The 14,297-nt window shown below is 40.6% G+C and overlaps 1 protein-coding gene across 1 annotated transcript; it reads left to right on the forward strand.

Moving 5' to 3' along the window:
- Positions 1-784: 784 nt before the first annotated feature.
- Positions 785-14,080, forward strand: tigarb (TP53 induced glycolysis regulatory phosphatase b). Its single transcript, XM_069192080.1, has 6 exons — positions 785-939; positions 1,973-2,010; positions 4,273-4,394; positions 7,961-8,038; positions 9,650-9,760; positions 11,855-14,080. The coding sequence occupies exons 1-6, from the start codon at positions 908-910 to the stop codon at positions 12,263-12,265; spliced, it is 792 nt and encodes a 263-aa protein (XP_069048181.1). The 5' UTR covers positions 785-907; the 3' UTR covers positions 12,266-14,080.
- The last annotated feature ends 217 nt before the right edge of the window (positions 14,081-14,297 follow it).

Raw genomic sequence — 14,297 nt, forward strand, 5'->3', positions numbered from 1 at the left:
GTGATGATGAAAAGGTGAAGGTATAATGCATCAGTTTGGGAGTATTGTTGAGGACTCTGGACTTGACTCTTTGCCAAAGAAACATTTTCAGTTCCTCCGTTGTTGCAGCTTTCAACAAAGAACTTCACTCATTTGGCTGACGTTATTGCCCTTCTGTGTAAACAGATACTCTCTAGGACAAGACTGTAAATGAGACTTTGTTCTAAATTAACTGGCTAAATAGAGCAATAAAGAAATGTGCTTCCCAGGTTACCTGGATGCCCAGACAGTCAAACCGAAGTAATGAGGTTGTTGACTGTGCAGCTCGTTTTCATAATTGTGGAAACTCATTTTCACAGTGCAACAGGCGTCATTAAAAAGTAAAGGATCCGGGCTTTCAAATAGACTATGTTAAAGCATCTCAATGCTCGCTGGTATTTTCCTAACGGTGGGCTTGGCCTCTCGTTCTGAAATTGCAGTTCAAGCAAACCAACTCCACAGGCAGCTGCTGTTTCACAAGTTACCACACGGTGGCAACAAAGCTTCTTTTTTGAGCACAGAAAAAACATACTGAACCCAAGAATGAAAACCCGATTTCTGCGTAATCTATGATTTGTCATTGTTTTTATTCGTTTGTGTGTGTTGTTGTTTTTTTCAATTAGTGCCAACATTATTCAGAGCATTTCCATTGAACACACTTCCACGATAAAAAAAAATTGACGGCTCCTTTAAATACAATGGCTTCCTTCTTTGCCTTTAATATAATTGGTCTATTTTGGCTTGGCTACCTCACGCAGGGACTATAGTCAATAGCTAAAACTTCAGTAAGCGTCCATCCGTCCAAACCCTGCACTGCACCACACCGGGGATCTGTGGAGAAGAGGGTCGGGAGTAAAAGCATTTCCACAAGATTGTAACTCCATGAAAAATGCTTAAATTTGGCTTAACAGTTGTCCGACAGTAAGTACAGTCCCTCAGTGAGCAGCTGCTCGGAGGAAATGCACACAGTTTCAGAGGTTAAGAGGGTCCGGCGTGAACGTTCAGCTCGATTAGCTTCCTTAGGTGAACCAGAAATAGGCGCAGAGCGACTACTGTAATATTGCATTTCGGGCTTTCCTTTTAAAATTGAAAATGAATTTGTAAAAAAAAAAGCCCCCATCCCCCCCAAAAGAAGGATATCCAACGCAAATTGATGAAAGCGATGATACTTAAATCGTATGCATGGGTTAACAACATTGGGTTGGTATTGTACGTGTTGGAGTCTTTGTACTGTAGCAGCCGCATGACAAACCTCAACGTTGCTGTGAAATGTTACACGCTGTAAGGTCAAATGAATGTCCTGTTTTAACATGAATGACAGGTTGTCAAACCGGTGGCATTTTGGTCTGCTACTCACTACGTAGAATGGAAGTTCTTCCGAAATGTGGAGCTGGCTGCATATATATATACACTGTATATATTTTGTGTTAATTTCCTTACCGACTATTCATTGAGGAGTTTCATTCTGTTTGACCTCAAGCATCTGCGATAGTATGCCAAACCGAAAACGAATGAAAAATCTGAATAAACGTGAGGAGATTTGAAAGACCGTTGCTTGGTTTCAGTATGTAAAAGTAATGAGGCGGTGATTTTAAAACAAATGTACAATGTTAAAGCATATTTTTACGCTAGAGGGAAAAACAGCCTTCCACAGGGTTATTAATTTTAATTACTGTCTTCCTTATATATAATGTGAGAATGATTTATTCGTGAGGTTCATCGACATTTTAATGTTCCACGACTGGAACTTTAAACTATAGGACTTTTAAATGATCTTTCACATTATAAAAAGATCTTGTTATAAATTAATGGGTGATTCAGTGATTTTAAACTCGGAATTCCCGTATAGGAGATAATGATGGAGTCGGTAAGGAAATGAGGCTTAATTTAGCTGGCAGTAGAATTAATAGAATCTTCTGTTGACCTGTTTTCCTGTCCTATCATTTTCTCTTAGTGGCGAAACAAGGTACAATAAGGAGAGACTGCTGCAAGGTAATTGTAGTTTTAATATTATATTTTTTCTAACTTTTGCTCTTGGGGAAATTTGTGTAGTAAATGTGTAGTAGAGATTTTTGGGGGATTAGCGGCCGATTATCATGGATATGACGACTTCTACGTGAGGAAATATCAGATTATCAGATTTTATAGCATGTTGAGGGTGGAGTACCTGTTATGACATCAGTATAACTAATCACTTAAGCCTATTCGCTGATTAATTGAAAGTTGTCTTTACTGGAGATGTCCTCTAAATTACTGTTTGTAGCTTTCAGACTGCAGTAGTTGGAACTATTCTCCAGCCACAGTAGAATCCATTCTGTTGCACCCAAGAATATGAATGAAAGCTGAGACAATAATCTGCAATTCTGGATAAGTAGTCTTGTAGTTATAGACGTTTCTGTAGACATGGGTTTCATTTCAGTCAACAACCATCCCCCCCCCGATGTCCTCCTCTGGTGCCATAACAGACAGGACAGTGGCATTGCAACCCTACAAGTTGTGTGAGAATGTCCTACCCCCAAGCTATCTGTCCTTACCAACTGTCCTTACCACCTTTTACAGGTGCGCTTCCGAAAGTGTGCTCACGTGTGGTATTACAGTGTGGTTTGGCAGCAGCTCGTTGTCTGACTGGAAGGCCTTACAGGGGGTGATCAGGTCAGCCCAGTCCATCATTGGAGTACAGCTCCCCTCTATTTCTGACATTTTTACAACTCGCTGTCTCAGGATGGAAGGCTGGAAGTATCGCTAAGGATACCAGTCATTTTTTTTCCTCTCCCCTTCCCTCTGGTAAGCGTTATAGGACTATAAAGGCATGAACATCCAGGTTCAGAGACAGTTTCTTCCCACAGGCTGGCAGATTACTGAACTCTACCCCCCACCCCTGGCTCCCACTGGTGTTTTGTTCTTTAAGCTGTATGTTATATAACTTGTTGCTGCTCCTGATGCTCTGTGTTTATGTTTTTGGTGTTTCCCTAATGTCTTTGTATTGGAGCATACGCGCAAATCAGCATTTCATTGCACTTGTGCAGATGACAATAAACTGAACTGAACTGATATCTGCGTTGCCAGGGCTGGGGAATGTGCGCAACTTGGTGATGGCAAGTAGTTCCACGTTGTTGTCGAACGCATCAGCGACGTAGGCTTGATCGATACCACAGTCTCCCCTGGAACCTTTGCTTGTCTTTTGCTGCAAACATAAGAAACTTTAAAAAAACTTTCTATCTAAATGGAAACGACAACTGGAAACTCTCAAAGTTTTCTGACTGAGGACAGTATCTATTGCCCTGTAATGAACTGGCATCCCATCCAGGGTGTATCCTGCTTTGCGCCCATGACTTGCCAGGGTAGGCTCTGGTTCCCCTGCGATGTTGAATTGGATAAAGTGTTAGAAAATGGATGGATGGACAGTATCTAGTGCTGCTATTGTGTTGGCAGTGTTCTGGCAAAACCTTAGGATCAAAATCTCAAACCCATTGTATGGTCGTTGTATTATTTGCTTTTAACTTAAAGTGCACGTCATGCAGTGCTATTCGCATTATGCCCATGCCGTCACAAGGATGTGATCCTTGTAGGATCCATCCTGCTTTTCCGACACGGTTGCACGCTCATCGAAGTTTCCCCCCTTAATTCAGATAATGAGGGATTCTCACTTCTCTTCTTGATGTGCTGTATAGTCGGGCTGTTGATACGTAATGCCTGCCACAAGTCACCCAGGTGGGTGCTGCACGTCAATTTTGAAGTGGGTCTTCTGTATGTCAGCAGTTTTGGAATCCTTCAGGATGAAAAGTGCAATCAGATGAAGACTGTAAGTTAGTTAACAACTGCTTTGTTGGCCTCTTTTGTTGCTTGTGCTCGGGAGAATTTTCTGAAGGTATGTTTTTGACCAATTCCCTAAACAGGCCAGAAAGAAATCTTTGTGGATCAGTTTCCACCGACAAATCGTGTTTTGTCTTCTCAGCAGTGGATGGGGGACATAAGCCCATTAAGTTTACTTCTAGCTCTGAATAAAGCAGGGTGACCAAAAAGTGTTTTATCCTCATAAGCTACTATCAGGCAGGTTTATGGGTCGCCCTTAAATCATCAATCTTGAATCAGTTGTATGGACAAGCACATGATTTGTGCAATTATGAACATATCCACATCTTGTAAGTCTGAGCACAGTTGATGAGTGAGGTTTTGGCCTCTCTGGGTCTGGAATCTTAACGTTGTTAAACTGGTTGGTAACCGCTGTGCTTTTTACTGCTCTTGTCACTTAAGGTCAGGGTGTGGATGAGCTGTTGTCTGCACTGGGGGTGAGGCAAGCAGAAGCCGCAGGTCAGTACCTCAAGGATTTGAAGTTCACGAATGTGTTCTCAAGTGATCTGCAGCGTGCCAAGCAGGTGAGTAAGAAACATGCAATGCTTTTTACATGCAATAGGTTTAGTAGCACTGATATGTACTAAGTCTCTAAGGAGGCTCAAATATAGAGTTTTATTAATGTATAGGTAGGCTTAAACAGTTAAATACTCAGGTTTATAGGTTTATCAAATATGAGGAACTCTCAGTTTAATGAGTAGATTCTGTTTGGCAAGCAGTGTGTTCTTGACTTGGAACAGTATTTGACAGATGTCTGTCAACTGTTCTGGCCACGATAGTTCTTAGGGATTGAACAAATGCTGGTCAATCTCAAACATTGAGATATCAACGTATGTATGCAAGATTCATTCATGTGAATACTATATAGATATTTAAGACTGGCGTTTTTTTTATTACAGGACTCAGTTGTCTTCCTTTACAAGCTATGCATTGTTTTGAGTAATAGTCACTGACTGATGAAGGGTCTTGCTTTCGGGAAGTCAGGATCAGAACTCATCACATGCAAGGCTGTCGCAATTTCTTACTATCTGATATGGGTGTTTTGCAGCTGTAGGAATTAAAGTTTTTGAATAGAGAAATGACTTTTATATACTACAACAGTGTATCTTTAATAAAATATGTTTAAATAGAACAGTAATCTGAAATTTCCTCAAAGATGAATTGTGAGAGATGCCTCTGTTAAAAAGTGAAAAGGCAAAATCCCCAATATTTGTCCTTAAATCAACAGCTTTGGAACTGTAATCTATATTTTTAAGTACTTTAAGTGCAGCCAGTCTTAGCATCTCTGTTAATTCCATGAAGTCTCATCAATGAAATGTGTTAGAATTTGTCCAAAGGTTTAATTGAGTTCTCATCTCATTGCTTGCTGGTACTGAAGTCTTAAGTATTAAATGCAACATTCTTTTACTTTAAGTGTTTCGATTTCATATACAGGACATTCTTCCTGTATAAAAATAATTGATGCCTCAGACTAAATACTTAGGTCTACTCTTTATTAGGGGTGTGAGTTAAGCCTGTTTGTATCTTAAAAAACACATGTATGTTTGGTGGGTACACGAGGCACACGTTTTAAGACTAAAATATTTTTGTATGTCGAACGTAGTTTTAAGTCAGGCATACAAGTTGCTGTACAACAGCCCAGGTTTGTATGCCTACATTTTAAATAACTTCTGCTGGTTTTCTAATTTGCATATCCTTCATCATCACAATGGTAATTATGGGGAAAATGTGTCTTGTAAAACATATCGCCACAGGATCTCTGGTTGTGCTCCATCTCCTTTCTCACATTAATTTAAATTGACTCCTCGCGTCCATGTTGCTCTGATGAAAAACCTTTTACCTCCTTTTAGTAAACAGGGTTCCTACAGTACATGCCCCGGAAAATCTGTAAATATAGAAAACATCAGTTCCAGGATGGAAAGTAAAGATTTAGGTAGCAGAGTGCTATTTGTATCTACGTAAGTGCTGTTAATGCCTGCCTAGAACAACTAACTTATTTAAATATGCGTAACTGTCACGGAAACTGGGCTTTGACGTGATGTGAGAAGCCTGGTAGAGTTTCCATTCACAGACGGTTGTGAGGTGTTATGCCAGAGACCCTGGAATAGTGCAGAAGCTGTCGTAGTGCTTAAGTTTTCCACCTTAGCAGGTCGGGCAGCATGGTAAAGGGCTTAAAGTTTAATTACGCCTCTAAACGTATAGTCCTTTAAAGATTTAAAAAAAATAAAAAATGAAGTATTTTGGCCTTTTTTCATCCTGTTCTTAGATATGTTGTCAGAATTTGAAATGTGGTTGTGAAGAAGGCGCCGTCAAAAGCATTTTGGTGCCTGTATATACCTACAAAATCTGAATGTTAACCTTAAAGGGACACCACAGAAGGATTAGCTACTAGCAAAATTTCCTTTGGGTTACTCCAAACAATAATTAGTTGGCTTATCTGTTTTTGACTTTCATTAGTCTGTTTGCAGGGATATATTGTGGAAAGGCAGATTCTTTTTTCTGCCGCTAGTAATTATTCACCATGGTACAAACAGCAATTTGCCAGAAAATGTATTTTATACTAACTACAGCAGCACCACTGTCATTCAAATTGCAAGAAACATCTGTAAGTAGTGTGCTGTAGAGGAAACTGTGTTCCATTATACAGAAATATGTTTCAGATTAAATTCCAAATAATAATAGAAAAATGAAAGCATAAAAAAACTTAAATGTATGTGCAATATAATGAAATGACATTTCTTCTTGTAATGAAAGAGTATACATCAAAGATACTGCATTTCTGGCTACAGATCTCTACTGTTGTGACCCAGTGAGCTTAGATAAAAGCTTTTCATCTATTTTATCCAATATATTGTAGATGTACTATGATATTTCTGAAATCATGGGATTTCTTGTTGAATTCTTTGCAGTGTATGACTTCTCATTAAAGTAGCTGGTTAGCATTTGTCAGTCTTGATTTGTATTCTAGATTTATTTATCTTTACTAAAATACTTACTGACGTATTCATTGGGCGGGCGCAATGATATATAAAAAGTGTCTTTATGTTGGTATTTGAAAAAACTCGCCAAATATCTTCAAGATTCATCTTCAAGAAGCCTTTAGAGCAACCATCAAGGTAGCATTTAAACTCATAGGAATGACAGACTGAAACAAATAAACCTTTTTAGATAAAGTGAACGCAGCAGATTTCTTTAAAATGACCATTGAAACACCCACCAGAGGGCACAAGTGGAAATTACGTAAAAGTACATTTTAAACCTAAGAATAGGAGCCAATTCTTTACACAAAGCGTTGTGGGAGTGTGGAACAAGCCCTGTCGCCTACATGAGATCCTTGGATCAGTAAGCTGTTAACTTCCTACCAGGCCAGAAGGCCCTCTTGTTAGTAACGTTTCTTATGTTTTGTGCATAAAGATATGTTTTAAGGAACATCAGTTTATATTAGGCCAGACCTGTTCTAGAATTCCCCACAATGCAAAACAATGCATGAGGGGGAATACACCCCTGGACTCCAACAAGAGGATGAGAGTATTGACCAGTTATTTATGCACACATAAATAACCTGCCTCCTCTTTCCAAATTCTTGATTTGCTCCCTAAACAGCCCAGAAATAGTTCAACTAAAGAAACTCTTAAAACAAAGTATGAAACTATAAAAGAAAGTATAGGTTTTATGGGAAAGTTTGATAGAATAAACAGCCCCAGAGTTTTCCTCAGGCTTCTTAATACTGGGTGAACAATTGAAATATGGAAGTAATAGTTCACAATGAACTAGCGACATTAATTCACTCTTTTAAGATAGGAGTTAATTCAATTTAAGATAAAAGACAACTGTATATTCTAAGCCACAATAGGAACATTCATGTACATTTATAGTGTTTCGTTTGAGTGCCTTTATTGCATCATTTTGTAACCGCAGAGCTGTTCCTAATGGAAAGTGACTTTGATAAAAAAAAGAAAGGAGTTTCTTGTAATTGTTGTTAATTTCTGGACTAGGAATAGATGAATCCTAAGAGAACCCAAGGTGTTTAATTTAAAGGACATTTTTAAAGGGCATTCTGTTGATTTGATGTGTCATTTCTGCCTTTCAGACAGCGGACATAATCATTCGGAAAAGCAGACACAGCCACGGTGTGGAAATAGTCTGCGATCACAGACTCCGAGAAAAAGTGAGCTTCACCCTTCATTTGTATTTTTTATATCAGTTATTTATTTTCTTGAAATAAAAAAAATAATAAAATAAGATGAACAGTCATATATATAGTCTGGACCTCCTGTAAAGATTGTCCCCTACTCGTGCTGTTATTTTGAAAGTAGTAGGATAACTTGTAGTACAGTCTTTGTGAACGTCAATGAAAACATTGAGAGTAAAAGATGCGAAGTGTAAGTGATAGCCTTTTAAAGAAATAGTTCAGAGAAAGGTTTCTTGCAGAGGACTGAGCTCATAGTTTACTGAGCATCAGAATATTTACCACTTAAACCTTTAACAAATTTAGTTAATACTGTATCAGGAATAATTTTTGGAGCAGGTGTGCTGACATTTTATTGGACATACATGGGTAAATTAATTGGACTAATTAACATTTGTCATCAACAGAGCTGATCAACACAGGGCTGAGACTTTTAACACTAAACTATTCACATGTGTGGCTATTGTTGAAAGGAATGCTAGCTGTATTGTATATCACTCACGCATGCTTTACACCAGTTAGCAATTACAGTCTTGCTGAATTCTCTCCTATTACTTGGATAGGGCCTGAAAAACAAAAACGTTTTGACTGGTCTCTGAGACATACAGTAGATGCCACCTGTTTTACCAAGTGCCAACAGCCATATCGCCCTGCAACTCACAGCTGGCGACCCTCTGAAGCTCAACAGGTGTGAGCCTGGTCAGTACCTGGATGGGAGACCTCCTGGGAATGCTAAGGCTCCTACTGAAATAGGTGTTAGTGGGGCCAGAAGGGGGTGCTCACCCTGTGGTCTGTGTGGGCCCTAATGCCTCAGTATAGTGACAGGGACGCTATACTGTAAAAGGGCTGGAAAAATCCCAGGGTGTTTCTCAAAGAGAGTAGGGGTGTTCTGTGTCCTGGCTAAATTTCCCATTGGCCTTTACCAATCATGGCCTCCCCATAATCCCCATCTCTGAACTCTGTTTTCCTCCCCACTGGTAGCTGGTGTGTGGTGAGCGTACTGGCTCACTATGGCTGCCGTCGCATCATCCAGGTGGGGTACACATTGGTGGTGGTGGAGGAGAGTCCCTACTACCTGTAACGCACTTTGAGTGGAGTGTCCAGAAAAGCGCTATATAAGTGTAAGGAATGATTAAGTGCATCCCACAAATTAGTGTAACAAATTGGATCCTGTTTATTTTTCTTTCTTGATTTTCGCCACACTTGTCATTCAAAAAGTTAAATCGCCTGCACCCAGTCAGCTCGCTCACTAAAACAGGCTATTTATGGGTTACAAGTAATAGGTTTATTCCATGCCGAAAAGAGAAGAAAGAAAACACAACATTTCGGTCGAAAGGTTGTGTTTTCTTTCTTCTCTTTTCAGCATGGAAGAAACCTATTACTTGTTCCTTTGCAGCCTACGCACACTGACGCAGCGACCCACCCAATTTATCGGTTATGCAACAGTCACTTCAGAGTATCACAGTGAGTCAGAAGCACGCAAAAGAATGACACCAAAACCTTCATTTGTTTCGGCTAGATTTTATTCCAGAGATGCCGTTGGCAGTGCATTAGCGAAGCCCGTGTATGACGTGTGTCGTTCCTTCGCAGAGCTTTGGGATCGCGGAAGGGAAGCCAGTGAACGAAATGAAGAATATGGCCAAAGCAGCAGGCCAGCAATGTCCACACTTCACTCCTCCCGGGGGGGAGACTCAGGAACAGGTAATAATAATAATAATAATTAATAATAATTGCTTACACTTATATAGCGCTTTTCTGGACACTCCACTCAAAGCGCTTTACAGGTAATGGGGACTCCCCTCCACCACCACCAATGTGCAGCATCCACCTGGATGATGCGACGGCAGCCATAGTGCGCCAGAACGCTCACAACACATCAGATATCAGTGGGGAGGAGAGCAGAGTAATGTAGCCAATTCATAGAGGGGGATTATTAGGAGGCCATGATTGGTAAGGGCCAACGGGAAATTTGGTCAGGACGCCTGGGTTACACCCCTACTCTTTTCGAGAAACGCCTTTAATGACCACAGAGAGTCAGGACCTCAGTTTTACGTCTCATCCGAAGGACGGCGCCTGTTTACAGTATAGTGTCCCCGTCACTATACTGGGGCATTAGGACCCACATGGACTGCAGGGTGAGCGCCCCCTGCTGGCCCCACTAACACCTCTTCCAGCAGCAACCTTAGTTTTTCCCAGGAGGTCTCCCATCCAGGTTCTGACAAGGTTCACACCTGCTTAGCTTCAGTTGGTTCTATAATCTGCTCATCTCGGGGAAGTGGCAGTAGAGAGGAGGACAGTAAATGGCTTCTTTTTTTATTTTTAGTGTTCTCTCGCTCGGGAAAGGCTGCCACTGACTGGAGTCAGCCTCCATCCCTGCATGTTTGATAAGGCTTCTGGGAGTCTATCCCAGAAGCCGCAGGTGCACAATCAAGAGCAGGACCACTCTGGCCCCTTTGCTGGGACGTCTCAGTGTGTTGGAAGAGTCTTGGCGAAAGAGATCATTTGAAATAATTTTGACCAGCTTGTCTTTTGAGAGGTGATAGAAAACTGGAGCACCCAGCTAAAAACCCATGCAAATGCGGGAGAACATGCAAACTCCATACAGACCAGTGCCCAAGCCACGGACCTTGGAACCATTAGGAAATTGTGCTAACCACCATTTGACTGTGGTTTCTTTATTGAAGTAATAGACTTAAAATTGTACAACACAAGGCATAGATCTAAAATAATCAGCCATTCTTATAGTGTCTGTTGCTCTGAATAATATACAAACCCTTAAAATAGTGCATATGTAAACTTCCAAATAATAAAAAAAACGGTTTTCTGTGCACTTTGGGGGGGGTGGGGGTGCTTAGCAGGATTCACCACAAGATGGCGATATGCAACCAAGAAAGCTAAATACAGCCTAACCAGCCTGAATTTGTACACTCTTTATGTGTAATTTGTTCATTTCATATGGAAAGCAAGATCTCTTCTCTATATTTATGCTGAAGAATTTATATATTGAGTAACTGAAGGGGACGCCTAGGTAATAGAGAGGAAGCTTTTGAAACAGTTGCTCTTTTAACACCTACAGTATACACAAGTGTAAGCGCAGCCATATTGTGAGCACCCAATTATAGAAAGCAGTAATACAGCTGCCGTTTATAGTATGGTAATTGATACAGTTTTTCCTTTTTTATCCTAGTTTAATACCGAAACGCAGTGCACTTTCTGCATCCTCTCCCCTGTTAGAAAACTAGAAGAAATCATTTTGAAACGGTTCAAGGAAACCAGGGGATTTGCTTGTTACGGCCCCTCATATGGTTTCGTCTTGGGCACAGGAGCCTCGACTACATGACGGGTACATCCCAAAGGATAAATCCCATGCTTATGCTCACAGAGAGGAGGGAAGTGAAATATAGTCACGTGTCGCTTCAGCCCGTAAGTTTCATCACTGATGCTGCTGCTTTGGTGGAGCGGTGGCTCTGTGGCTAAAGATCTATGCCTGTTCCTCGAAGGTTGCCAGTTCGTATCCCGCGGCCGGCAGAGGAATCCTTCTCCGGTGGGTCCCTGAGTAAGGCCCTTAACCCCAGCTGCTCCAGGGGCGCCGTATAAATAACTGACCCTGCGCTCTGACCCCCAGCTTCTCTCCCTGTGTGTCTCATGGAGAGCAAGCTGGGGTATGCGAAAAGACAAATTCCTAATACAAGAAATTGTATATGGCCAATAAAGTGATCTTATCTTCCGCGAAGACAATGCGCATCACTGGACATGGCGGTGAGGCCTTGTTGTGGTTTGGTTTGGCTTTTTCAGGTGAGGTCCCGAGTGAGAGATTTCGTGCAGTCCCTGTGCCAGCAGATGTTGTCGGAGCACCTTTCCCAAAGCGGCCGCCAAGGGGCCCCAGAGGGGCAGATAACGGTGCCCAATGAGGAAGCCCCCCGCCCTGAGGGGCTCCCCGCGGACGGACTCCTGGGCCCGCTGCCCCACGCCCTCGTGGTCAGCCACGGCGCGTACATGAGGGACACGATGAAGTACTTCGTGGAGGAGCTGCAGTGCGCTCTTCCCCCCCACCTCAAGATGTCCCAGGTCTTCTCTGCCTGCCCCAACACGGGGATGTGCCGTTTTGTCATCACTGTGCGCCGTGGGGAGAAGCTGCTGCCGGCGGCCCAGTGCGTCTTTATCAACAGGACTGATCACCTCGAAGCCCTTCGTGAGGAAAAATAGCTGAGTGTTCAAACTCGGAGGCCTGTCTGTTAGCAGCTGGTAAACAAGCACGGAAACAGTGTGGGTTAGACTTTTGAAATTCAGAGTGCCCTCAGATTAGTTGGCCACCCCCTATTAAAATCCGTCCGCTACCTTTTCGATGATACAGCACTTTCCCATTCTGCTCAACGGCGGGTTCTTATGTAATTCAAGAGTCCCCTTGGCACAGTATTAACACCTCCATGTTTTCTGGGTTGGTTTAGCGTACCCCAGTGGAAACAAGATTACAGGATGACTAAACTAGGAGTCTTCTGAATTAAATATTTGACCCTTTTCACAGGAATGCCAATATAGAAACAAACCGACTCTAAAAATGAAATTAAAGCCTGAATGAAGCTGCACAGTTCCATCCACGGCCCAGGCTCAGTTATTTCCATCAAATTCAAAAGCAATCTTGTTGTAAAATCCTAAATCTTAAAGTGTTTTCCCACTGCTTCCTGGAAATACTTGGAGGTATTGTCATGGAGTATAAGTTAGGGTGTCTTGATGTTAAACTGGCCGCTTAACATAGAGCCAAGTGATTAAGTTATTTTTATCATATGGTTGGTTTTAATGTCTTCCCAGTGTGTTTTTATCACATTCTTAATAATCGGAGTTATGCACTACAAAACAAAGGGCCCTATTCACAAAGCTTTTTTTTTTCCCCAAACACTAGATTTACCATAATTGCTTAGAAAAATGATTTCAGAAAAGAAAAATGATCTCAACTACAGTACTTCTAGGAAAACTGTTGTTAAAAGATGTGGAATCTTGTTAAACCCCATTGAGATCTTTTCCGATGAAAATAACATGTGTGTACAGTAGGAGACCTAAATATTGGCATTCTCCATCTCCAATATCATGATTTTTAAGTATCTTAAATATGTTTAGCATCAAAATAAACTTGTCACTCTATGTGTGTTTAAACATTGTGATTCAGTTTATGATCAAGATCTAACTTTTGTTATTACAGTAAACCTTTGGTTCAGCTAATCTCTCTTTAACAGTCTTTAGATTTAACAGACAAAATTTACTAACGAGGGATTTCGTCTATAAAATAACAGGTAAGGTGTATTGCAATTGGTATAGGAATTTGTGAATTGCTCATGATGGGTGGTGTGTTTGTGCTTTGAATTGTTAAACGATCATTTTAAAAAATATACATTGAATTTCTACCAATATGTAGAGTTTAAGGCATATCCCTAGAGGTGTACTGTAGGTCAGTTGCTTGCAATTTGTGTTTGTGTTTTTTATGTTTTAGGGAATTTTATAGAATATAATAATATGAAATAAAGATATAATTGTATCTTTATGATGAAAAAGGCGTGGGAACAATTTTCATTGACTGTGTTAATTGCAATTGTAAGAAATGTCATTCATAATTTAATGGACATTCAGCAATAACAGACACCACCATAAGTCCGTTAAACTGAGGGTTTACTGTAATATCCAATCAATCTACAGTATAGGTTATTACAGTTGTCACACTGATAACATTTAATCTATTCCATTTATGAACCTTTCATTACTGCCTTTCACACCCCTAATTTAGAGCATTCCCATATGGTTTAAAAGCACTACAGTATTACATTTAATACATTGTAATGAATTAAGTATTGAATACAATTGCTTGGAGATGGAGAATGCCAGTGTTTATATCTATAACTGCATTTAGCATGTATTAAAAAATTATGAAATTCCACCCAGCTCTAAGCAAAATTTCCACTGGGGAAAGCATATTTGACTGTTTTTGTTTCCTTCATGGAAAAAAACTTTTAACCTGTACCAGACATTTTAATTTAATAAACTTTTATTAAAGTAATGTTTTTCCCTTTAGTGTTTTATGGGAGGGAGCAGAGAGGAGGTATTGGTATGTGTAGTGGGGGAGACAATGGAGATTTCCTTAATAATCTAAAGCAAATATGCTAAGCAAATATTGCAGACCATGTTATCTATGCCAATTGAGACGACTGTTAAATCTTTTCATAATGTGAGCTGCTCTGCAGTTTTTATT

This window comes from Lepisosteus oculatus, chromosome 7, assembly GCF_040954835.1.
Source record: "Lepisosteus oculatus isolate fLepOcu1 chromosome 7, fLepOcu1.hap2, whole genome shotgun sequence".
Taxonomy (NCBI): Eukaryota; Metazoa; Chordata; class Actinopteri; order Semionotiformes; family Lepisosteidae; genus Lepisosteus; species Lepisosteus oculatus.